Source organism: Pristis pectinata, chromosome 25 (genome assembly GCF_009764475.1).
Source record: "Pristis pectinata isolate sPriPec2 chromosome 25, sPriPec2.1.pri, whole genome shotgun sequence".
NCBI classification, from domain to species: Eukaryota; Metazoa; Chordata; class Chondrichthyes; order Rhinopristiformes; family Pristidae; genus Pristis; species Pristis pectinata.
In genome coordinates this window covers 32,760,054-32,787,315 of record NC_067429.1, presented here as the reverse complement: position 1 = coordinate 32,787,315, position 27,262 = coordinate 32,760,054, and the positions used below count along the sequence as shown (strand labels likewise).

At 50.2% G+C, this 27,262-nt stretch overlaps 1 protein-coding gene across 1 annotated transcript in view; it reads right to left on the bottom strand.

The window, feature by feature from the left end:
• LOC127582851 (soluble guanylate cyclase 88E-like) overlaps positions 1 to 14,281 on the bottom strand; it is a 44,884-nt gene extending 30,603 nt beyond the window's left edge. Inside the window, 5 exon segments of the mRNA XM_052038418.1 lie at positions 3,327 to 3,450; positions 7,823 to 7,957; positions 10,771 to 10,910; positions 12,895 to 13,035; positions 14,124 to 14,281. Coding sequence (XP_051894378.1) covers positions 3,327 to 3,450; positions 7,823 to 7,957; positions 10,771 to 10,910; positions 12,895 to 13,035; positions 14,124 to 14,243 — 660 coding nt within the window. The 5' untranslated portion in view covers positions 14,244 to 14,281.
• Positions 14,282 to 27,262: the final 12,981 nt, after the last annotated feature.

Sequence of the window (27,262 nt, the reverse complement as noted above, 5' to 3'; positions counted from 1 at the left end):
ACCACGCCTAAGACTATCTAACCCCTTCGTCCCACATATCCCTCTATTTTAAATTCCTCCATATGCTTATCTAACAATCTGTTGATCTTGACAATGTACCTGCCTCCAACACCGCCCCAGGCAGCGCATTCCATGCACCAACCACTCTCTGGGTGAAAAACCTCCCTCTGATATCTCCCTTGAACTTCCCACCCATTGCCTTAAAGCCATGCCCTCTTGTATTGAGCATTGGTGCCCTGGAAAAGAGGCGCTGGCTGTCTACTCTATCTATTCCTCTTAATATTTTGTATACCTCTATCATGTCTCCCCTCATCCTCCTTCTCTCCAATGAGTAAAGCCCTAGCTCCTTTAGTCTCTCCTCATAATCCATACTCTCTAATCCAGGCAGCATCCTGGTAAATCTCCTCTGCACCCTTTCCAACACTTCCACATCCTTCCTATAATGAGGAGACCATAATTGGACACAGTACGCTGAGTGTCATCTAACCAGAGTGTTGTAAAGCTGCATCATTACCTCGTGGCTCTTATACTCGATCCCATGACTTATGAAAGCTAACATCCCATAAGCTTTCTTAACTACCCTATCCACCTGTGAGGCAACTTTCAGTGATCTGTGGATATGAACCCCCAGATCCCTCTGCTCCTCCACACTACCCAGAATCCTGCCATTAACCTTGTACTCTGCCTTGGAGTTTGTCCTTCCAAAGTGTACCACCTCACACTTCTCCGGATTGAACTCCATCTGCCACTTCTCAGCCCAGCTCTGCATCCTATTAATGTCTCTCTGCAACCTTCGACAGTCCTCCACACTATCCACAACACCACCGACCTTTGTGTCATCTGCAAACTTGCCAACCCACCCTTCTACCCCCTCATCCAAGTCATTAATAAAAATCACAAAAAGCAGAAGTCCCAGAACCGATCCTTGTGGGACACCTAGTCACAGCCCTCCAATCTGAATGCACTCCCTCCACCACAAACTTCTGCTTTCTACAGACAAGCCAATTCTGAATCCACATGGCCAAGCCTCCCTGGATCCTATGCCCTCTGACCTTCTGAAGAAGCCTACCATGCAGAACCTTGTCAAACGCCTTACTAAAGTCCATCTACTGCACTAGCCTCATCAATCTGTCAGGTCACCTCCTCAAAGAACCCTATCAGGCTAGTGAGGCAAGATCTTCCCTTCACAAAGCCATGCTGATTGTCCCTGATCAGTCCATGATTCTAAATGCTCATAGATCCTGTATCCTAGAATCCTTTCCAACAGCTTGCCCACCACAGACGTAAGGCTCACTGGTCTGTAATTCCCTGGACTATCCCTACTATCTTTTTTGAATAAGGGGACAACATTTGCCTCCCTCCAATCCTCCGGTACCATTCCCGTGGACAACAAGGACTCAAAGATCCTAGCCAACGGTTGAGCAATCTCCTCTATCGCCTTTAGGCGTCTAATTACTAGTTTAACCAGTTCGGCAGGGCCTGTTCCTGTGCTGTACTGTTCATGGAGAGACAAAGGGAGAATAGGGAAGAAGAGAGAGGGGCAGGGACAGAGAAGAAGATGTCAGGGAGAGAGAGAGAAATGGAAGGGAGAGCGAACTGGCTCAACGAGAGAAAGAAACGGCAGAGGGAGGTAGGTCAGTGTGAGAGAGGTGGCTGGGAGAGAGAGAGATGTTGGATTGAGCAAGAAAGAGAGAGAGGCAGAGGCGGCAAGGACAGAGAGTCACAGCGGGAGAGTAGAAGGACAGGGAAAATAAAGGAGGGAGTGGATAGGAATGAAGGAGGGCAGGGAGGGGGAAGGGACAAACAGAGGGAGGGCAAAGACAAAGAAAGAATGAGGCAAGGATAGAGAGAGAGGCAGGGGAGAATGAGAGAGAGAGGGGAGGGAACAGAGAGAGAGCGGGCAGGGAACAGAGGGCAGGGAACAGAGGGCAGGGAACAGAGAGAGAGAGGAGCAAGAATCTGGAGACGGAGCAGGGAGAGAGAATGAGAGTGCAAGGGGAGAGAGAGGGCAGGAAGAATAGGAGGGAGGGAGGGAGAGAGGGAGGGAGAAATGGGTCAGGGAGAGGGAGAGAGGTGAGGGAGAGGGAGAGAGGTGAGGGAGAGGGAGAGAGGTGAGGGAGAGGGAGAGAGGGGTCAGGGAGAGGGAGAGAGGGGTCAGGGAGAGAGGTCAGGGAGAGGGAGAGAGGGGTCAGGGAGAGGGAGAGAGGGGTCAGGGAGAGAGGTGAGGGAGAGGAAGAGAGGGATCAGGGAGGGAGGGGTCAGGGAAGGAGAGAGGTGGACAGGGACAGTTGGTATAATAGGCAGAGCAATGGCAGATGTAAATTAATGCTGAGAGGAGCAAGACACGGGGGAGCTAATGAGGGTCGGACATCACAACGAATGGTGGCCCCCTGAGGGATCTGGTGTACAAGTTTCAAGGAGCCCTGAAGGTGGTAGCAGAGGTGGAGAGGCTGGTGAAGAAAGTCTCTGGGATACTTGCCGTCATTATCAGGGACACAGGATATAACAGCAAGGAAGTTATGGTCCAGCTTTATGAAACATCGGTTAGACCACAGCTGGAGCACGGTGTGCAGTTCTGGTAGACACATCATCAGACGTGACAGAGCTGGAGAGAGTGGAGAGGAGATTCACCAGGGTGTCACCTGGGATAGAGCGTTTCAGTTATGAGGAGAGACCGGAGAGGCTGGGTCTGTTTTCCTTCGAGCAATGGAGGCTGAGGGGGTCCTGATAGAGGGGTACAAAATTATGAAAGGCACAGAAGGGTAGATAGTGGGAAACCTCTCCCCCTAACAGAGGTGTCATAAACGAGAGTGCATAATTGTAGGGTAAAGGGGAAGAAGTTTAGAAGTGAGCAACAACCAATCTACTGGAGGAACAGGGTTTTGACCCACGACACCAGCAATTCCTTCCCCCACAGATGCTGCCTGACACACTGAGCTCCTCCAGCAGATTTGCTGGTCTAGGTTCCAGCATCTGCACAACCTTGTGAATCCAAGTTTAGGAGTGATCTGAGGAGAACTTTTATCCCCCAGGGAGGGGTTGGAATCGGGAACCCACTGCCTGAGGGGGGGTGTGGAGGCAGAGACTCTCATGACATAAGAAGTATCAAGTCAAGCACTTGGATCACCAGGGCAGAGACCCGGACCAAGAGCTGGTAAATGGGGTTAGTGTAGATCGGTACTTGGTGGTCAGCAGGACATGGTGGGCCGAAGGGCCTGTGTATGTGCTGTGTGACTCGATGACTCTCGATGGCAGAGAAGGGTGGCAGGAACGGGAGGTGGGTGCGCGATGGCATGGTGCCCCACAGAAGGGCAACGTGAACTTGCCTGTCTGAAGACAATGTTGAAGGGGAAGACTTCGAAGAAGAAGTCACTGGTGAAGGGCAGCATCTCCTGCTCCTCGGTGTCCTCCTTCTGGATGTAGCGGTACGCAGAGTTGTCGAAGTTCAACCTGACGTGTGGAATGAAAATCAGTGAAAGGACTTCCCAGCCAAACCCAAGCGGAGCAACACGGAAGCTTCTAGACTGGAAGTGGGAAACTGCTCAGGGTCAGAGTCGGTTTGAAGAGACGGGGACACGAGGAAGAGCGAGCACCGGAGAAACGTGATGGCGCACAGGAGACAGGGAGGGAGGGAGGGAATGGGGAGGGGTGAGAGAGAAAGAACATAGACCAGTACAGCACAGGACAGGCCCTTCGGCCCACCATGTCTGTGCCGAACACAATGCCAAATTAAACTAATCCCTTCTGCCTGCACATGGTCCATGTCCCTCCTTTCTCTGCACATTGATGTGCCTGAATAAAGGCCTTTTGAACACCTCTATCGTATCTGTTTCCACCACAATCCCTGGCAGCACATTCCAGGCACCCACCACACCCTGTGTAAAAAAACTTGCCCCACACACCTCCTTCAAACTTTCCCTCTCACCTTTAAGCTATGCCCTCTAGTATTCAACATTTCTACCCTGGGAAAAAGATTCTGACTGTCTACCCTAACTGTGCCTCTCTTAATTTTATAAACTTCTATTAGGTCTCCCCTCAGCCTCCACCGCTCCAGAGAAAACAACCCAAGTTTGTCCACCTTTTTATAGCTCATATCCTCTAATCCAGGCAGCATCCTGGTGAACCTCTTCCACACCCTCTCCAAAGCCCCCACATTCTTCCTGCAATGGGACAACCAAAACTGCACACACTCTCCAAGTGTGGCCTAACCAAAATTTTATACAGCTGCAACATCACTGCCCCTAGTGATGAAGGCAAGCATGCTGTTCCCCTTCTTTACCACTGAATCTACTTCATGGCCACTTTCAGGGAGCTATGGACCTGGACCTCAAGGTCCCTCTGTACATCAGTGCTGTTAAGGGTCCTGCCATTAACTGAGTACCTTCCCTTTACATTTGACCTCTTAAAGTGCAACATCTCATACTTCTCTGTATTAAATTCCTTCTACCAATTCTCCGCCCATATCTGTAACTAATCTGTATCCCGCTCTATCCTTTGACAACCCTCTTCACTGTCCACAGCTCCACCAGTTTTTTGGTCGTCCGCAAATTTACTAACCAACCCATATGAACCAACCCAATGAATTGATCTGTATGAACGGTATGCAAGACAAGTTTTTCACTGTACCTCGGTACAAGTGACAATAATAAACCAATACCAATCTACATACATTCCCAAATCATTTATCACAAACAGCAGAGGTCCCAGCACTGATCCCTGCAGAACACCACTGGTCACGGACCTCCAGCCAGAATATCACCCATCCACCGTTACCCTCTGTCTTCTATGAAAAGCCAATTCTGAATCCAAACAGCCAACTTACCGTAGATCCCATGTATCTTAATCTTACTGATCAGTCTTCCATGGGGGACTTTGTCAGATACCTTACCAAAGTCCATGTAGACAACATCCACCACCCTACCTTTATCAATCACCTTGGTCACCTCCTCAAAAAACTCAATCAAGTTAGTAAGACATGACCTGCCCTGCACAAAGCCATGCTGACTGTCTCTAGTTAGCCCATGTTCTCCCAAATATGAGTAAATCCTGTCCCTAAGAATCTTCCCCAATAGCTTCACCACCAGTGGTGTGAGGCTCACAGGCCTATAATATCATGGATTATCCTGATTACCCTTCTTAAAGAAAGGAACATTGGCTACTCTCCAGCCCTCTGGGACCTCGCCTGGGGCTGGAGGGGATACAATGATCATTGTCAAGGCCACAGCAATCTCCTCTCTTTGCTTCTCTCAATAAACTGGGATAGATCCCATCAGGCCCTAGGGACTTACCCACCTTAAAGCTCTTCAGGAGACCAAACACCATCTCCTTCTTTGATCTCAAAATGCCCTAGCATGTTAGAGTACCCCACACTGATCTCACTGTTCTTCATGTCCTTGTCCTTAGTGAATACAGATGCAAAGTACTCGTTTAGTAATTCGCCAACGTCCTCTGACTCCAAGCGTAAATCCCCTCCTCTATCTTGAGTGGTCCTACCCCCTGCCTAGTTACCCTCTTGTCTTTAAGGTAAATAAAAAATGCCTCGGGATTCTCTTTAATCCTACTTGCCAAGGATATTTCATGGCCCCTTTGGGCCTCCCTAATCCCCTGCTTCAGTCCTTTCCTGCTTTCTTTATATGCCTCAAAGGCCTTACACACTTACACACACTTCCTTATTCCTCCTGACTAAATTCACCACCTCTCTCATCATCCAAGTTTCCCTTACCTTATCATCCTTGTCCTTCCTCCTTACTGGAACACGCCAGTCCTGAGCTCTGATCAGCTGGTCTTTAGATGACATTCGTTAAATGACATGGACTTACCCAATAACGGCTGCTCCCAATTTATTCCCCCCAGCTCCTGCCTAATGATGTTGTAACTTGCCCTCCCTCAATTTAATACTTTTCCCCTTGGTCCAGACTTATCCTTATAACTGTGTTAAATCTGAAGGAGTTGTGATCACTGTTCCCTAAATGCTCCCCCACTGAAAGGTCAGTCACTGGCTAGGTTCACTTCCCAACACCAGGTCCAGAATGGTCTCTAGTCTAGTTGGACTATCCACGTACTGTTTCAAGAAACCCTCTTGGTTGCAACTAACAAATTCTGTTTTGGCTACCTTCTTGCACTAGGTCCCATCACTCAGAGAGACAGAGATAGAGAGATAGAGAGAGAAAGAGGGAGACTGTGAGAGAGAGAGAGAGAGAGAGAGAGAGAGAGAGAGAGAGGGAGTGGTGGGGGCACTGGGTGCACAAAGAAGCGAATGGAGGGCATGAGCAGAGACATCAAAAGACGGCAGGAGGGAGTGAGAGAGTGAACGGGGCCGGCTGGATGGGGCCAACAGGGAGCACACGGGTAGGTGAGGGGCAGGAGAAGAGCAGGAGTGAGTGAGGGCTGGTTCCACTCTGGAGGAGCACTGATCCAGTCAGGAGGCAGTTTCCTTGACCATGTTTCACCTGGTGCATTCATGGGGTTTAGATTCGATGCTGAGGAATCCAAGGGTTGGCTCCCCCCACCTGTACCACCGTGATCCAGGCTCTAGTGGATGTGTCCAGGCGGTGGGACAGGTTGGACCCAGAGGCAGTGATGACAGACCCATCATGGCCATGGTCACAGAATCAGACCCAACACACCAGGTGCCAGTCAGACAGCTCAGCCAACTTAGACTCCAGACGGTGGTGAGGAGAACTTTGCAAGGTTGCCTAGGGCAACAGAGTGACACCGCAGGTAGTGCTGCTGCCTTATACTTTCAGTGACTGGGGTTCAATCCTGACTTCAGGTGCTGTCTGTGGGGAGTTTGGGTGTTCTCCCTGTGACCTCCAGGTGCTCTGATTTCCTCCAATATCCCAAAGACGTGGAAGTTGGTCGGTTCATTGATCAGTGTAAATTGCCCCTAGTATGTAGGCTTGTTGTAGAACCTGGGGGGAGCTGATAGGAACATGGATCAGTGTAAATGGGTGGTTGATGGTTGGCGTGGACTCAATGGGCCAAAGGCCTGTTTCCTTGCTCTATGACTGGACTGGGAGCAACTTTGCTGTATCCGAGTCTAGAGGCTTAGTCAATGATGAGCAGTGTGTCCAGGTTCCTGCACATTGTGCTTTGACCCAGAGTGGCCATTGGCACATTTCTGAAGGCTATCAAGAAGCCGTCTGCTAAAGTCAGAGACACGTCAGCCTAGGGAAGGACAGCAAGTTCTCTCCCCTGAAGGATATCAATGAACTGGATGTTAATTTACAACATTCTGCTCCTGCTGTGCTCGTCCTTTCTGACACCAGTTCCATATCCCAGACTGAAAATCAGAAAACTACAGATGCTGGAAATCTGAAATAAAACCAGAAAATGCTGAAAACACTCAGCAGGTCAGGCAGTTTCCGTGGAGAGAGAAACACAGTTAATGTTTCAGGTCAGCACTTCCTGCTTTTGTATCACTGACATACAATTACTCACTCACAGGTGCATGTGTTCAGAGCTTTACTCAGGCCCCTGGACAAGGAGCCCAGTCACTGACCCACATTAGTGTTAAACACTTGGACGACCCGGGTTCAATTCCAGCCATTCTCTGTAAGGAGTTTGTACGTTCTCTCCATGTCTGCGTGGGTTTCCTCCGGGTGCTCCAGTTTCCTCCCAAATTCCAATAAAAAGACGTACGGGTTAGGAAGTTGTGGGCATGATATGTTGGCACTGGAAGTGTGGCGACACTTGCGGGCTGCCCCCAGAACACTCTACGCAGAAGGTGCATTTCACTGTGTGTTTCCATGTACATGTGACTAATAAAGATACCTTATCATTGCTGACACTCAGTGTCTCCAGGTGATCTGGTCGCACTTACCTCATGGTGACATGTGAGTAATCACCCACTAACTGTTCCGACAGCACCTCCACGTGAATATCTGTGTCATAGAACTGCTTGCCCATTTGTCGCAGCTGACCCATGGCATAGTGAAGGTATCCTTTCCGTTTACTCCTGTCCACAACAAGCAGAAAGCACACAGGACCAGCATTAAATCTCATCACCCAATGACTCCAGGGAAAATTCAGTCCTGCACTCAGGGTGAAACCAATTCTGCAGGGCATTTATTCATTGAGGAAAGTTGGACAATCACCTTGAACTGTTCCCCTCGATGGAGATCATGGCAGACTTTTCACACAGCACACTTCTCCGCTTTATTCCTGAATACTCTCAGTAAACACAAATCTAATAATCAAAGATTTAACATTAACCAAATAAGCTTGCATAAACTTCCTATTTATACGAGAGAATTATACACATACGGCTCTCCATTTATACCACAAAATGTTATCAAAGATCATTCTGAAAGGTCTGCCTCTAATCTTTCAATTTAAGCCCGCGCTTCCCTCCCAATACAAACATTTTCACTATATTTAGTTTATCACTTCCTGTAATACTTTGAAAACTTCACTCTAATTTCCCTCCCTTTCTCCCCAACCCTCCCCCAACCAACTCTCCATCACCTCCCCCCCAACTCTTCCCCACCGCCCACCAACTCCCCCACCTCCCCACCAACTCTCCCCCACCTCACTACCAACTCTTCATCACCTCCCACCAACTCTCCCCCACCTCCCCACCATCTCTCACCCCTCCCACCCACCCCTCTCCCTCTGCCTCTCGAGAAACAACTGATGGTGTAAGTGGACTCTCAGAAAGTTTTTATTACCATGGCATTTAATAAAGTTAAAGCACACAGTGTTGGCAGTGATGCAATGAAGTGAATTGAAGGTTGGTAAATGGACAAAAACAGAGCAGGTCACTTTGGGTCGGGAGGATGTGACCGGTGCCCCAGGGATCGGTGTGGGGTTCCAGTCGTTTACAACGTGCATTAGATGAGGCGATCAAGTACAATATATCCAAGTCTGTTGATGAAACAAAGGGGAAGGCAGTGTGGGCTGTGGGGAGGATAGTGTTTGGTGTTTGAGGACAGATCAAACAGACTGGGCTGGATTTTAGAGAATGTGAGGAGGCATCACAGGGTCACCGGGGCATTCATCCCCTTGAGCATGCCTCGCCATTCAACGTCATGGCTGATCCACCCTTGACCTCAACAGCAGAGTGGGCTGAAGGGCCTCTTCCCATGCTGTACAACTCTCTGACTGCATGAACTTCAAAAATAACCTTCTCTCTGCTTCCTGGCTCTCAGCCAGTTCCCTACCAAAACTGCTGACTCTCTAGGTCCATAGGCCTGAATTTTTTCCAACCAGCCTCCTGTGAGGACTCCACAAAATGCCTCCTGACTATATTCCCTTCATCAGCCTCTGTCACCTCATCACAAGGTGCAAGCGAGTTGATCAGACTGGGTTTACTTTTAACGAATCTGAGCTGGGTGTCTGGTGTCCTTTCACCAAGTGTCCATTACTGCTTCTAAAACCTTCCCAGCACCAAGGTTAAACTGATCAACTTGTTGTCGAACAGATCCTAATACCCAGGAAGGTTCTAACTGTCCACTGGCACCTCCTTGGCATGTAGGGAGGATTGTACAACTATTTCAACCCTTCTGCAACATCCACCTCCTGTTTCCAAGTGACGTTAAGCACAGCCAGACTCACCAGTGCCCTGTTACCAGTTTTCACCCACCCATTTCCTCTACTATTTCTCCTTCTGCTGAGTGTGGTGTCATCCTCTTCAAAGGCAAAGGTGGCTACCAAGTACTCCTTCAGTATCACTGCCATGCTCTCCACCCTGTGCCTGGAGCACTTCTTGGTCCAGAATTGGCCCACCCCTTCTCTCAAATGGTTCTCTCCATTCGATGTACTGTCAGCGGCCACTCTCCATGGTTCTCACAGGGTTACTCACCTGGACACCACCTTGTCTCCTGTCAGGCAGGCTGGTCTGGCCTGATGGCCCACCTTCCCCCTGTGGGAGTACACCCAGCCTGTACTGGAAAGGCCCTGTACAGGTCCACTGGCCATTGGAGCTCCACTGTATCCCCGTCACATCCATTCTCATCCCATTGAAGTTTACACGTTGTGGTTTATACTTCTCCTCACCTTTTCATTTGTTAATCTGCACCTCATAACCTCATAATTTTAGTCAAACAGTCATGAGGTTTCAGTCATAATCAGAGAGTCACTGAGTCAGGACAACCTAATCAATCAGTGTCCTTCAGTCAGGATCCCTCGTTCGTTCAAGTAATACTTTTCCTCAGCTGGCACCATTCAAAAATACCATTGCAATCGCCACCGATTATCACACACTCATTCGGTCTGGAAGATCCAAACCCAAAACTTTTCCAAGGTTTAAACAACATTAGTAATCCTAAATTCCCATCTCCAAATGATCATTTACCCAAAGGTCCATCTGTAACATCTCCCTCCAACATTCACCACTCTCCAACACCGTTGTACACCTGCATCAAAACATCTTCACTCTACCTCAGTAGATGGATCTTCTACTTCACCCCAGCACCCTCTGACCCCATTGGTACCGACCCTTCACCCCAGCACCCTCTGACCCCATTGGTACCAACCCTTCACCCATATCTTTCTCCCAGACAGTAAACATGACATTTTGCATCCTGAAGTTCTCTGCATATTGTCCTCTCTCCCCACCCCCCCACTCCCTGTCCTCCCCCCGCCCCACCACTCCCTGTCCTCCCCCCGCCCCACCACTCCCTGTCCTCCCCCCTGCCCCACCACTCCCTGTTCTCCCCCTCCCTGCCCCCCCATTCCCTGTTCACCCTCCAGCCCCACCACTCCCTGTCCTCCCTTCCTGCCCCAGCACCAGCCTGTGTCTTGCTTTCTGACAGACTTTGCTTCCGTTACCTGTAGTGAAGGGTAACTCCCGTTGCTGACTCCTCCTGGCAAAAGAACGTTGGAGGCTGGACTTTGGGATAACTGAAGCGAAGGTACTCGTGTAGATTGTCTAAGCCATTCACAAAGTCACGCACATGTCTACCCAGAACCTAGGAGAGAGGCGAGGAGAACCCAGGGTGTGAGATAAACAGCTGGCAATGAGGGCAGTTGCTGCATGAAGACTGTCCCTGGGTTTCCTTAACTTTATTGCCAGAATCTTTTCAAACTCTCTTCCTAGTTTCCTGTTTTATTTCAGTCCTGCATCCAGACCTGGTGCCGTTTCCCTTTCATCAGCTCCTCACTGTTCCTCACACCCAATGTCTGGCTCATCTGCAAATTTGGGAATGTTTCCCAGTGCACCCATGCCTGAGTCATTCATAAATAAAAAACCCAGCCAGCCCAGTGCTCATCCACAGGGACCGTCACTGCCCAACATCCGATGTGGCTCCACCTTCTGCCATGAAGCTAATTAACTGGCCATCAGGACATTGTAAGACCTTGGAGAGGAGTGTGAGGGAGACGCCCGTGAGTTCAGGGATGGTGCAGGAGACAGACCCCATAGATTATGATCAACAGCAGTCTGAAAGACAGGGGGAAGCCCGTGGGGTTTGCAAGCAGCACAAGAAAGGCACCTGGAGTTTAGGGGCAGTGGACTGGGGGGGGCGAGGGGAGAAAACAGCTCCACGGTTGAGTGGTGGGGGAAAAGCTCAGAGAATGTTACTGAGGACCAGCAGGGATGTCATGCACCAATGATGTAGGGCACTGGAGGGACCACATCTGGCATGCGTGCTGTTCTCCTTTGAAAAAGAACATTCATGTGCTGGAATGAGCTCAGAGAAGGTTTACTAGTGTCTTACCTGGAATGGGCAGGTCAGCTGATGAGGACAGGGCGGACAGGATGGGCTGGCGTCTGCTTCTTTTCAGGACAGTGTGAGGGGACTGGATTGAAGCGTAAGATCCCGAGGAGCACTGACAGGGCAGCTGTGGAGAGGATGTTTATTCCTCTGGGAGAATCTAGAACCAGGGGTCAATGTTTAAAAGTAACAGGTAGGCCACTTAGGACAGAGATGAGGAAGTATTTAGGTTCTCAGAGGATTGTGAGTCTTTGGAGATCTCTTCCTCACAGTGTAGTGGAAGCAGAATGTGATTTGAAAAAGTTTAAGGCAAAGGAAGATATATATTTGATAAATAACGGGGTGAAATGTTACCAAGGGTAGGAATGCAGTTAGGTTATAATGTCAACTTTGCATGAAATGGTGGAGGGGGCATTGGGGGGAGGTCTCGTCTTCTTCACAACTCATATGTTCACATAGACCGTCTCTGTCTCTCCCCACCCAGTACTGGAACACCCCCCTCTCCCCCCCCTCCCCCTCCCTCTCACCCTCCCTCTCCCCCCATCTCCCCCCCTCCCCCCTCTCCCCTCCCCCTCCCCCTCCCCTCCCTCTCCCTCCCCTCTCCCTCCCCTCCCTCTCCCCCCTCTCCCCCTCCCTCTCCCTCCCCCTCTCCCCTCCCCCTCCCCCTCCCTTCCCCCTCCCCAGTACGGACCCTCCCTATCCTCTCTCCCCTTCCATCTCCCCTCTCCCTCTCCCTCCTCCTCCCTCTTCACCATCACCCTCTCCCACTCCCTCCCTCTCCCCCTCCCTCACCCCTCCCCTGTACAGACTCTGCCTCTCCTCTCTCCCCCACCCCTCCCCTTCCTCTCCCTCTTCACCTCCCTCTCCCTCTCCCACTCCCTCCCTCTCCCCCTCCCACTCCCCCTCCCCCTCACCTTCCCTCTCACCCTCCCCCTCCGTCTGCCCCTCCCTCTTCCCAATACGGACCCTCCCTCTCCCTCTCCCCTCCCCCTCCCCCTCCCCCTTCCTCTCCCCTCCCTCTCCCCTTCCTCCCCCTCTCTCTCCCTCTCCCTCTCCCCCTCCTCCTCCCTCTCCCCCTCCCCCTCCTCCTCCCTCTCCCCCTCCCCCTCCCTCTCCCTCCTCCTTCTCTTCTCCCCAGTACGGGACTCTGCCCCACCCACTGCCCGTGACGAAGTTCCCAGGGACCAGGCCCCCATGTGCTCCACAGCAAACGGCAGTCTCAGTCGGGTTGAGCACTCACCTTCAGGATCCTGTCATATCCGTACTTCCCCACAAATCCCAGGAAGTAGACGCCCCAGGAGTTCATCAGCTCGCTGTAGGGGGTCCCAGTCACACCGCTGGCTGCCATGGCAATGCGTGGGATGACGCTCTCACTGTAGACCTGGGGGCAGCAAATGTGGTGGGACGGGTACATGGATTGGAATCATTTAGAAGGTTATGGCCAACTGCAGGCAAATGGGACTAGCTTGGATGGACACCTTGGTCAGCATGGACCAGTAGGGCTGAAGGGCCTGTTTCTGTGCTCTATGACTCTATTTATCTGGGACATTTAGACACAGAGTGAAAGCCCGTGGCCCCGGGAATGGCAATGGTTAACCACGGTCATCAATGTGTGTTAATTAATGCAAATCTCCTTACCGAACCAGAATCCAGTCAATGGGTTGTCTCCAGTTTCACATGCCACCATTTTAACAGTCCCTTCCCAGATATAGGACCAGCCAGGGTAGCTGGATCTGCCTCAGGGTCACAGTGGCTCTGCCACAGATCCCGTGGCTGTCCAAGTGCTCAGGTTTCACCTCCCTGCTGACAGTAACTTTCCAACAGTTGTCCTGACATTCCTCCACCGAGGAAGTTCATTAGTGACAGATGCCAAAACAATTCCCCCTTTTTCCTAGAATTTCCTAGTTAGCTTTCCATTACCACGGGGCACACTGCTTCTCACCCGATAACAGACTCCACGTTCAGGGAACCAGGTACCTGAACTCCCAGGTCCCTCTGTTCTACAATACTCCCCAGGTTCCGACTGTTCACTATGAAAATCCGACCCTCATTTGTCTTCCCAAAATGCAACACCTCACACTTATCTGAATTAAACTCCATTTGCCATTCCTCGGCCCACTGACCCAGCTGATCAAGATCCCTCTGTAAATCCTGAACCATCTTCACTGTCCATGACACAACCTATTTTAGTGCCATCTGCAAACTTACTGACCCTGCCTTGTACATTCTCATCGTCATTTGTAAGCTCTGACAACGGGCACTGTAAAAGGATTAAATGGGAACAGAAACTTGCAAAGGAACATGGTGAGTGAAGCAAGGCAGCAGAGCAGTTACACGATGGCACACTTTGCATTAATTAACTGGAAGATTTACTGAGAGGCGAGGCGTGGAGGGATTTGGGGGCTGCGGGTACAGACATTAGTGGGATCCTACACAAACACCGAACAGGTGGAACTGGGTGAAGTTTACCTCATGAGTTACAAAGGAGTGAAGCCTGACGTCGGCCCGTTCCCGCACCAGCTTCCACACATCGTCTCCATATGATTCCTTGATAAAGTCGTGCAGACTCTCACACAGCAGCCCGTACATTGTGAGTATGGAATATAAGGGGGAGGCAGGGGTGTTCTGGCAAGTAATTCAGAAACCTTGTTCCTTCTGCCAGGGTTGTGGTTACACTGCGTTCTGCAGACTTGCTCACTGATCTACTGTCACTGGGCTGGCAGCTGACATAAACAGACCAGGCTTCACGGGGAGACTTTCAACACCACATGGCCCTCTTTTGTCTGTGAACATCAGACTCCATCCTTCAGCTGGCCCTTGACCTCATTCACTCAACCCTGAGGCCTCGAGTCACCAGCACCGTGACAGAGATCATCCTCATAGATCACAGGCTCCTCAACTCACTGCCCACTGCCTCTGCCGGTGGGATTGGTCTCATCCTGGCAACACTGGGATCTCGGAGAAAACCCTGTTTCCGTAATAGGTCAATATTCGAAGCCTTTAAACTGCCTGCATGAGCCCAGGTTTACCACTTACACCGATCCGCATGCTCTGCGGGAGCCTGACAATAGCAGGTTGTCACTGTAGCCCTGGTGCTGGACTCCATGAACCCACGTGGGGAAGTCCATGTGACCTGACGATGTTGCACCCTGCATTGCCTCTGTAAACCCAGGCTCCACGTCTTCACCTTTGCAAGGTCTTAAGGAGCTTCTCTGGGAAGTGGACAGGGATCACACCACAGAGTTAGACAGCACAGAAACAGGCCCTTTGGCCCAACTCATCCATGCCGACCAAGTTACCTACTTGAGCTAGTTCCGTTTGCCCGCATTTGGCCCCGATCCCTCTAAACCTTTCCTTTCCATGAACCTTTCCAAGTTTCTTTTAAACAATGTAATTGTACCTGGATCTGCCACTTCCTCTGGCAGCTCGTTCCATACACCCACCACAACCTGCCCCTCAGGTCCCCTTTAAATGTTTCCCCTCTCACCTTAAACTTATTCCATCTAGTTTTAGACTCCCCTACCCTGGGGAAAAAACTGACGATTTACCTAATTCATGCCCCTCATGATGTCACATCCCTCCATAAGGTCACCCTTCTCTGCTCCAGGGATACAGTCCCAGCCTGTCCAGTGTCTCCTTACAACCCAAGCCCTCTAGTCCCGGTAACATCCTCGTGAATCTTTTCTGCAGCCTTTCCAGCTCAATGACATCCTTCCTATAGCTGGGTGACCAGAACGGGACACAATACTCCAGGCGTGGTCTCACCAACGCCTTGTATTGTAACATGACATCTCAGTGCCCTGACCAATGAAGGCAAGCGTGCCTTACACTTGACAGAGATCAAAGCCAGGTTGGGGATGGATGAAGGTCACACTGGGACATTCAGTGCTCTTGTTCAGGCTGCAAACTGCATCCAATACGTGGACATTCATCAGACGCGCTGTAGTGACAACTGCACACTCCAGGCAGGGCCTGACTTACCTTGATGAACAGAGGAATGAAAAGCATGAACAGAACCCAGATAGGTTGGAGGAGTCTGTCCCTGTGTGCAGAAAGGCCGAGACTACATTCAGCCATAAGTGGCAAGCAACATTCGCACTCCAAAAGTGCCAGGCAGTGACTGTCTCCAGAGAGGGGCAATCTGACCACCTACCCTTGACATTCCCAATGCTGGGTCCCCCATCATCTGTGGTGGTCACCATAGACTGGAAACTCAACCAGACCAACCACACAAATACCATGGTCCAAGAGCAGGTGCACAGGAGCACCACCAGCTGCAGGTTCCCCACAGGTCACACACCAGCCTGACTCGGAAATATACCCCTGGACCTTCATTGCGACTGAGTCTGAATCCTAGAACTCTCTCTCTGCAGCCCTGTGGGAGCACCTTCACCAGAAGGACTGGAGCGGTTCAGGAAGGCTGCTCACCCCCACCTTCCTAAGGGTAGTTGGGTAATAGCTGATGGATCCAGATTCTAAAAATAATTTAATTTTAAAAAATTATTCATAATCTGCTCACTAGATTTTCCATGTTGATTTGGAAACTGCTTCACTGCACCACGGTGCAGAACCCGCCCCCCATAGAAAGGTGGCTACAAAATCAATGTGAGCAACAGGGCTTGTAGTGATGGGTGGATCCAGACTGTTAGCTACCACTGGTGTGGCTGTTGTCTGGGTGTGCCGTACTCCGAACTGTTGTATATGAGACCCTGACATCAGTAACCCTTTGGTGGGTGCCATTAACTCCACAGACACTGCTGGGTGTGGAGCAAAGGGCTGGTTCCCTCACTGCCATCTCAGAACAAGACCATCTTAAGAAGCAAGTATGCTCTGTGTTCTTAAAGAGTAAATGAATATACCTAACGTAACATCACGTGATCCCTTTCCCGTGTGAATTGGAAGGATCACTCTCAGTTAAAGTCTCCCACATACGAGACAGACATCCCTCTACAGGAGGATCTTCCTCCTCTCAGACGGCTCCTCAGGATTGAGGATAACTTGACTCCACTCTGGTTCTGAGAAGGTTGTTGAGGCCAATGTGGGAGCCACAGACAGTGTCACAGACCTGGCAGGGGGTCCTGATGCACTGGGGGAGGTGAGGGTGGTCTGTGGGGTGGTCCGCTGCTTCTGCGGCTTCGATGGGGCTTCTGTCTCCCAGTGTGTGACCTTGTGGTTCTCAATACTATCCCCAATCTCCACGCTCCACTTCGAGTGGGTATGGGCCATTCCCAGGAATTAGTGGCGATATTACCAAGCCATTTCATGATATCAGGGCATTTGCTGTGTCAAATCGGATTGCTACGTGTCTTCTCCAGTCTTCAGACTTTCACCTCAGTGGGGGGTGGGGGGGGAGTGGGGGGTTCCACGGAGAGCTCAGAAAAATGATGCGTTTTGCCTGATGCTTTATCAGCTGTGGTATTCTGTGGTCAAGAGAACGTTCAGGGCAGTAACTTCAGATGGATATTTATTATTCGGAGTTGCTTGCTTGTAAGTTTATTACAATTCACAATCCAGTGAGAGAGGATACAGGAGGGTCAGTGGATCTGTAACCCAGTATGAGAGGTTACCCCAGTGTTATACAGTGACCAACCCAACCCCACAAGTATTGTACCCCGTGTTATACAGTGACAGACCCGTCCCCATTGGTACTGTACCCCAGTGTTATACAGTGACAGATCCGTCCCCACCAGTACTGTACACCGGTGTTATACAGTGATAGGCCTGTCCCCACCAGTACTGTACCCTGGTGTTATACAGTGACAGACCCGTCCCCACTGGTACTGTACCCCAGTGTTATACAGTGACAGACCTGTCCCCACCGGTACTGTACCCCAGTGTTATACAGTGACAGACCCGTCCCCACCAGTACTGTACCCCGGTGTTATATAGTGACAGATCCGTCCCCACCGGTACTGTACCCCAGTGTTATATAGGGACAAAAACAAGCCCTTCAGAAAGTACACCAATGTTATGAATAAGCATCAGGTTTATTATCACTGACCTGTGCTGTTCTGTGGCAGCAGTACGGTGAAAAGACACATAAATCTATAAATGACATAAATAAATAACTAGCCCAGGAACAGTAAGCAATAACGAAGGAGTGTTCTGGGCTCATGGATCACCCAGAAATCTGATGGTGGAGGGGAAGAAGCTGTTCTCAAATCATTGTGTGTGGGTCTTCAGGCTCCTGTACTTCCTCCCTGATGCTAGTAACGAGAAGAGGGCGTGTCCTAGATCATGAGGGTCCTTAATGATGAACGCCACCTTCTCGAGGCACCGGCTTGATGGTGGGGAGGGTTGTGTCTGTGACGGAGCTGGCTGAGTCTGCCTCTTGCTGTCCTGTACATTAGAGCCTCCATACCAGGCGGTGATGCAACCAGTCAGAATGTTCTCCACTGTACATCAATAGAAATCTGTAAGAGTCTTTGGTGATATACCAAATCTCCTCAAACTCCTAACAAAGTGGAGCTGCTGGCATGCCTTCTTCATGACTGCATCAATGTGTTGGGCCCAGGATAGATCCTCTGAGATGTTGACACCCAGGAACTTGAAGCTGCTCACCCTTTCCACCGCTGACCCCTCAATGAGGACTGGTGTGTGTTCTCCCGACTTCCCCTTCCTGAAGTCCACAATCAGTTCCTTGGTCTTGCTGACGTTGAGTGCGAGGTTGTTGTTGCGACACCACTCAACCAGCCGATCTATCTCACTCCTGTACGCCACCGCATCGCCATCTGAGATTCTACCAACAACAGTGGTGTTATTGGCAAATTTATAGATGATATTTGAGCTATGCCTAGCCACACGGTCACAAGTGCAGAGAGAGCAGAGCAGTGGGCTAAGCACGCATCCTTGAGATGCACCTGTGTTGATGGTCATCGAGGAGGAGATGTTACTACTGATCCGCACTGACTGTGGTCTCCCAATAAGGAAGTCGAGGATCCAGTTGCAGAGGAAGATACAGAGGCCCAGGGTTTGAAGCTTTCTTATTAGTACTGAAGGGATGATGGTGTTGAACGCTGAGCTGTAATCAATAAACATCAGCCTGACGCATGTATTGCTGTTGTCTGGGTGCTCCAGGTGGCAGGTGAATAGCAGAGGGTCCAGGTCCTTGCTCAGGCAGGAGTTAGTTCTAGCCATGACCAACCTCTCGAAGCACTTCATCACAGCAGATGTGAGTGCTGCTGGGCGATAGTCGTTGAGGCAGCTCACCCTGCTCTTCTTGGGCACCGGTATGATTGATGCCCTTTTGAAGCAGGTGGGAACCTCTGACTGCAGCAGTGAGAGGTTGAAGATCTCCCTGAACACTCCAGCCAGTTGGTCGGCACAGGTTTCAGTACCCTGCCAGGTACACGGTCGGGGCCTGACGCCTTATGAGGGTTCACCTTCTGGAAGGATGTTCTGACGTCGGCCTCCAAGACAGAGATCACAGGGTCACCTGATGCTGTGGGGATTCGCACAGGTGTAGTGTTATTCTCCTTTTCAAAGAATTTATAAAAGGCGCTGCCCTCATCAGGGAGTGAACCATCACTGCCATCTATGCTGTTAGGTTTCACCACATAAACCCTGCCACAGCTGTCGTGCCTCCGATTGTGTCTCTAACTTCACACGGAATTGCCCTTTCACTCTCACAATGGCCTTCCGTAGGTCGTACCTGGACTTCTTGTAGGGTTCTGGATCACTGGTCTTGAACGCCACAGATCCAGCCCTCTGTAGACTGTGAATCTCCTGGTTCATCCAGTACTTCTGGTTTGGGAAAACTCAGAATGTTCTTGACGGCGCACACTCATCCACGCAGGTCTTGATGAAGTTGCTGACGGCCATGGCATATTCATTCAGATCCTACGATGAATCCCTGAATATGGTCCAGTCCACCGATTCAAAGCAGTCCTGGAAATGCTCCTCCGCCTCCCCTGACCAGACCTCCGCGGTCCTCACCGCTGGTGCTGTGGTCCCTCAGTCTCTGCCTGTATGTCGGGAGTAGAAGTACAGCCTGGTGATCAGACTTGCCAAAGTGCGGGCATGGGATGACACGGTCAGTGTTCCTGACGGTGGTGTAGCAGTGATCAAGTGTGTTGGCTCCTCTGGTTCCACAGGTGATGTGTTGGTGGTAGTTTGTCAGAGACTTCTTCACGCTGGCCTGGTTGAAGTGTCCCTCGATGATCGGGAAGGCATCAAGGTGCGCTGCCTCGTGACTGTTGATCACAGTGCTCAGCTCCTACAGTGCCAGCCTGACGTTTGCCAGGGGTGGAATGTTCACCACGACTAGGATGATGGCAGAGAACTCCCTCGGCAGGTAGAAAGGACACCACGACCACCAGATGTTCCAGGTTGGGGGAACAGGACTGAGGCAGAGCCGCCACATCTGTGCACATGAAGAGTTAATCACGAAGCAAATGCCAGCACCTCTGCCGTCCGGTCCATGAGGTGGGTGGTGAAGCCCTCGGGCTGGAGCGCTGTGTCCGGAGTGCTGGGGGTGAACCATAGCTCTGTGAAGCAGAGTACACAACTCCCTGATGTCCCTCCGGTACTGCAGTCTTGCTCTGACGTCTTCAATTTTATTTTCCAGAGACTGTATAGGCCCCCAGGTAGCAGCAGGGATACTGAGAAACAGATTGGGAGGCAGATTTTGGAAAGGTGCAAGAATAACAGGTGAGACTTCAACTTCCCAAATATTGATTGGCACCTGCTTAGTACCAAAGGTTTAGACGGGGCGGAGTTTGTTAAGTGTGTCCAGGACGGATTCCTGTCACAGTATGTTGACAGGCCGACTAGAGGGAATGCCATATTAGATCTAGTATAGGTAATGAACCGGGTCAGGTGACAGATCTGTCGGTGGGTGAGCATTTGTGGGACAGTGACCACTGCTCCCTAACCTTTCGCATTGTCATGGACAAGGATAGGAGCAGATATTTAATTGGGGAAGGGCAAATTATGAAGCTATAAGGCTGGAACTTATGAGGGTAAATTGGGATGACATTTTTGAAGGGGAATGTACTATGGGGATGTGGTCGATGTTCAGGGATCTCTTGCAGGATGGTGCGGATAAATTTGTCCCGGTGAGGCAGAGAAGGAATGGCAGGGTGAAGGAACCATGGGTGACAAGAGAGGTGGAACAACTAGTTAGGAGGAAGAAGGCAGCATACATACGGTGTAAGCAGCAAGGATCAGACAGGGCTCATGAGGAATATAGAGTAGCAAGGAAGGAACTTAAGAAGGGGCTGAGGAGAGCAAGAAGGGGACATGAAAAGGCCTTGGTGAGTAGGGTTAAGGAAAACCCCAAGGCATTTTTCACTTATGTGAAGAGCAGAAGGATGACGGGAGTAAAGGTCGGACCGATTAGGGATAGAGTGGGAAGATGTGCCTGGAAGCTGTGGAAGTGGGTGAGGTCCTCAATAAATACTTCCCTTCAGTATTCACCAAGGAGAGGGGTCTTGATGATGCTGAGGACAGTGTTGGTAAGGTTAATGTTCTAGAGTATGTAGATATCAATAGGGAGGATGTGTTGGAGCTGTTAGAAAATATTAGGACAGATAAGTCCCTGGGGCCTGACGGAATATTCCTCAGGCTGCTCTGTGAGGCGAGGGAGGAGATTGCTGAACCATTGGCTAGGATCTTTGAGTCCTCGTTGTCCACGGGAATGGTACCGGAGGATTGGAGGGTGGTGAATGTTGTCCCCTTAGTAAGGCGTTTGACAAGGTTCCACATGGTAGGCTTCTTCAGAAGGTCAGAGGGCATGGGATCCAGGGAGGCTTAGCCATGTGGATTCAGAATTGGCTTGCCTGCAGAAAGCAGAGGGTTGTGGTGGAGGGAGTGCATTCGGATTGGAGGGCTGTGACTAGCGGTGTCCCACAGGGATCGGGTCTGGGACCTCTACTTTTCGTAATATTTATTAATGACTTGGATGAGGGGTTGGAAGGGTGAGTTGGCAAGTTTGCAGATGACACAAAGGTTGGTGGTGTTGTGGATAGTGTGGAGGGCTGGCAAAGATTGCCGAGGGATATTGATAGGATACAGAGCTGGGCTGAGAAGTTGCAGGTGGAGTTCAATCCGGAGAAGTGTGAAGTGGTACACTTTGGAAGGACAAACTCCAAAGCGGAGTACAAGGTTAATGGCAGGATTCTGGGTAGTGTGGAGGAGCAGAGGGATCTGGGGATTCATATCCACAGATCCCTGAAAGTTGCCACACAGGTGGATAGGGTAGTTAAGTAAGCTTATAGGGTGTTAGCTTTCATAAGTCGTGGGATTGAGTTTAAGAACCACGAGGTAATGATGCAGCTTTACAACACTCTGGTTAGATGACACTGAGTACTGTTCCCAGTTCTGGTCACCTCATTATAGGAAGGATGTGGAAGTGTTGGAATGGGTGCAGAGGAGATTTACCAGGATGTTGCCTGGTTTGGAGAGTATGGATTATGAGGAGAGACTAAGGGAGCTGGGGCTTTACTCTTTGGAGAGAAGAAGGATGAGGGGAGACATGATAGAGGTATACAAAATATTAAGAGGAATAGATAGAGTGGACAGCCAGCACATCTTTCCCAGGGCACCAATGCTCAATACAAGAGGGCATGGCTTTAAAGTAATGGGAGGGAAGTTCAAGGGAGATGTCAGAGGAAGGTTTTTTCTCCAGAGAGTGGTTGGTGCATGGAATGCACTGCCTGGGGTGGTGGTGGAGGCAGGTACATTGGTCAAATTCAAGAGATTGTTAGATAAGCATATGGAGGAATTTAAAATAGGGGGATATGTGGGAGGAAAGGGTTAGATAGTCTTAGGTGAGATTTAGAGTTCGACACAATATTGTGGGGCGAAGGGACTGTATTGTGCTGTATTGTTCTATGGTTCTATGGTACATTAGCCGGGAGGATGGTAGGGAGAGGGGGACCTTAGGACCCTGCAATTCAGTTTGACCTGCAGCCCTGCCCTGCAGCCACGTTTCCTCAGACAATGGAGATGTTCCCCGATCTCCCAGCTGCTGCACCCACACCCGGGGTGGTCTGGGGTCCCGAGTCTGTGGGGTCTGAATAACATACCCGTCCTCAGCGGTACCGTACCCCACTGGTACACGGTGACGTACCCGTCCTCAGTGGTACCGTACCCCACTGGTACACGGTGACGTACCCATCCTCAGCGGTACCGTACCCCACTGGTACACGGTGACGTACTCGTCCTCAGCGGTACCGTACCCCACTGGTACATGATAACGTACCCACCCTCAGCAGTACGGTACCCCACTAGTACATGGTGACATACCCATCCTCAGCGGTACCGTACCCCACTGGTAAACGGTGACGTACTCGTCCTCAGCGGTACCGTACCCCACTGGTACATGATAACGTACCCACCCTCAGCAGTACTGTACCCCACTGGTACATGGTGATGTACCCATCCTCAGCGGTACCGTACCCCACTGGTACATGATAACGTACCCACCCTCAGCAGTACTGTACCCCACTGGTACATGGTGACATACCCATCCTCAGCGGTACCGTACCCCACTGGTAAACGGTGACGTACTCGTCCTCAGCGGTACCGTACCCCACTGGTACATGATAACGTACCCACCCTCAGCAGTACTGTACCCCACTGGTACATGGTGATGTACCCATCCTCAGCGGTACCGTACCCCACTGGTACATGATAACGTACCCACCCTCAGCAGTACTGTACCCCACTGGTACATGGTGATGTACCCATCCTCAGCGGTACCGTACCCCACTGGTACACGGTGATGTACCCGTCCTCAGCGGTACCGTACCCCACTGGTACACGGTGACGTACCCGTCCTCAGCGGTACTGTACCCCACTGGTACACGGTGACGTACCCATCCTCAGCGGTACCGTACCCCACCGGTACACGGTGACGTACCCGTCCTCAGCAGTACCGTACCCCACTGGTACACGATAACGTACCCGTCCTCAGCGGTACCGTACCCCACTGGTACACGATAACGTACCCGTCCTCAGCGGTACTGTACCCCACTGGTACATGGTGATGTACCCGTCCTCAGCAGTACTGTACCCCACTGGTATGTGATACCAGTCCTCAGCAGTACCCTCCCACAGTATTCTTGTGACAGACCCATCCGCACCAGTACTGGACAGTATTTTATGGTGACAACATGTTCCTCAGTGCTGTACAGTGACAGAACCACCTCCAGCCATACTGTCCCACTGTTATACAGTGACAGACATGTCCACACCAGCACTGTACCATAGTGTCATACAGTATCCCACCCTGACCTGCTGGTCACATCTTCCTGCTCCGTCTTTTGCAACTCCCACATTCTTTGCTCTGTGTTCTCACACTGTAACTGCTCCCATTTACTCATTGACCAGAGAACCTTATTTACAGCTTGTCCACATCGTCACCCTGGTTTTACTCAGTCAGAGACACCCCCCCCCCCTTCCACCACCCTCTCCCACCAGCTTCATTTGTCTCCTGCCCAGTACTGACAAAGGGTCTCCGAGCTGAAACATCGACTCTGTTGACCCGCTGAGGACTTCCGGCATTTTCTGTTTTTGCTTTAGGTTTTGCATCTGCAGTTTATTTGACTTTTTATGACCTGAAACTTTAATTCTGTCTCCCTCTCTCCACAGATGCTGCCCAACCCACGAGTGTTTCCAGCATTACCTGTTTTTATTCCGGTGGAAGGAATTCATTGAGGACTGGATTGAACAAGGTGCTGCGAACAAATTACGGCAATGTGCTACAATAATGAGTCACACAGGATGCTGAGGAAGGGAACGGAAGAAGGGATGGGTTGTTTAGGGCCCTGCACTGAGAACAGAGCATGAGTGCAGCAATGTATCTCAGCAGCTGCTCAGAAACATTGAAACGTACAACACTACAGCACAAGAACAGGCCCTTTGGCCCACCACGTCTGTACCAACCATGATGCTAAATTAAACTCTCCCTGCACATGGTCCATGTCCCTCTATTTGTGGCCTGTGATGTATCTGTTTAAATGCCTCTTAAACGCTGCTTCTACCATCTCCCTTGGCAGCATGTTCCAGGCACCTACAAATCTGTGTAAAAAACTTGCCTCACACAACTCATAGAACATAGAACAGTACAGCACAGGAACAGGCCCTTCGGCCCAGAGTGTTGTGCCAAACTAATTAAATTAGTAATCAAACGCCCAACTAAACTAATCCCTTCTGCCTGCACAATGTCCATATCCCACCATTCCCTGCACATCCACGTGCTGATCTAATGCCTCTATCGTATCACCCTCCACCACCACCCCTGGCAGCACATTCCAGGCACCCACCACTCTCTGTGTAAAACACTTGCCCCACACATCTCCTTTGAACATCCCCTCTCACCTTAAATGCATGCAGTGTTATTAGACATTTCTACCCTGGGTAAAAGATACCGGCTGTCTACTCTGTCTGTGCCTCTCATAACCTTATAAACTTCCATCAGGTCTGCCCTCAGTCTCTGCCGCTCCAGAGAAAACAACCCAAGTTTGTCCAACCTTTCCTCACAGCTCATACCCTTTAATCCAGGCAGCGTCCTGGTAAACCTCTTCTGCACCCTCTCCAAAGCCTCCACATCCTTCCTATAATGGGGTGACCAGAATTGACTGCAATACTCCAGATGCGGCCTAACCAGAGTTTTATAAAGCTGCGACATAACCTCCTGACTCTTGAACTCAAAGGCAAGCATGCCATATGCCACCTTTACCACTCTATCAACCTGTGTAGCCACTTTCAGGGAGCTAGGAACTTGGACCCCAAGATCCCCCTGCTCATCAACACGCTCATCAACATCTTACCATTAACAGTGTACTGTCTCTTTGCATTTGATCTCCCAAGGTGCAACACCTCACACTTGGTTGGGTTAAACTCCATCTGCCATTTCTCTGCCCACATCTATATGCTGCTGTATCCTTTGGCAATGTTCTACACTATCCACAACGCCACCAATCTTTGTATCATCTGCAAACTTACTAACCCACCCATCCACGTTTTCATCCAGGTCATTTATATACGTCACAAACAGCAGAGGTTCCAGTACGGACCACTGCGGGACACCACTAGTCACAGACCTCCAGCTGGAATAAATCCCATCGACCTCTACCCTCTGTCTTCTATGTGCAAACCAATTCTGAATCCAAACAGCCAAGTCAGTATGGATCCCATGCCCAATCTTCTGGATGAGCCTCCCATGAGGGACCTTGTCAAGCACCTTACTAAAATCCATGTAAACAATATCCACAGCTCTACCTTCATCAATCGCCCTTGTCACCTCCTCAAAAAACTCGATCAAGTCAGTAAGACACAACTGGCTCCACACAAAGCCATGCCGACTGTCCCTAATTAGGCCATGGTTTTCGAAATGCTCATAAATCCTATCCCTAAGAATCCTCTCCAGTAACTTCCCTACCACTGATATGAGACTCACCGATCCGGTGGGTCTCACTGCTCCGGTGGGTTTAAACTAAGTTTGCAGGGGGAGGGGAACCAGAGTGTTAGAGAAGAAAGTGAGGAGGAAAATGATCGTGCGAGGTCTGCAGGTATAGACAGAAATCAAAGGTTTGTACATGATAGTAATGTTTTCAGGTGCATCTATTTCAATGCAAGGAGTATTGTAGGTCAGGCGGATGAGTTTAGGGCGTGGATTGGCACATGAGATTACGATGTTATTGCTATTAGTGAGACATGGTTGCAGGAGGGGCAGGACTGGCAGCTTAATGTTCCGGGCTTCCGTTGTTTCAGACGCGATAGAGGGGGAGGGATGAAAGGGGGAGGAGTGGCATTACTGGTCAGGAAACAGATCACAGCTGTGTGTAGACAGGACAGCCCGGAGGGCTCGTCTATAGAGGCCATATGGGTGGAACTGAGGAACAGGAAAGGTGTGACCACACTAATAGGGTTGTATTATAGACCACCCAATAGTCAGAGAGAATTGGAGGAACAAATCTGTAGGGAGATAACAAATCGATGTAAGAAATAGGAAGTTGTAATAGTAGGGGATTTTAACTTTCCACATATTGACTGGGACTCCCACATTGCGAAAGGGTTGGATGGCTTGGAGTTTGTCAAATGTGTTCAGGAAAGTTTTCTAAATCAATATATAGAGGTACCAACGAGAGAGAATGCAATACTTGATCTCCTATTAGGGAAACAGGCAGGTCAGGTGACAGAAGTATGTGTAGGTGAGCATTTTGGGTCCAGTAACCATAACGCAATTAGTTTCAAGATAATTATGGATAAGGATAGGTCTGGTCCTCAAGTGGAGCTTCTAAATTGGAGAAAGGCCAATTTTGTGGAAATGACAAAGGATCTAGGTAGGGTGGATTGGGATAAGTTATTTTCTGGCAAGGATGTGCTCAGTAAGTGGAAAGCCTTCAAAGACGAAATTTTGAGAGTGCTGAGTTTGTATGTTCCTGTCAGGATTAAAGGCAAGGGTAACGAGCATAAGGAACCTTGGTTTTCAAGGGATATTGGTGAGCTGGTTAAGAAAAGGAGAGAGGTGTATAGCAGGTATAGGCAACTAGGAACAGATGAGGTACTTGAAGAGTATAGGAAATGTAAGAAAATACTAAAAAAGGAAATCAGGAAGGCAGAAAGAGGACATGCGGCTGCTTTGGCAGATAATGTGAAGG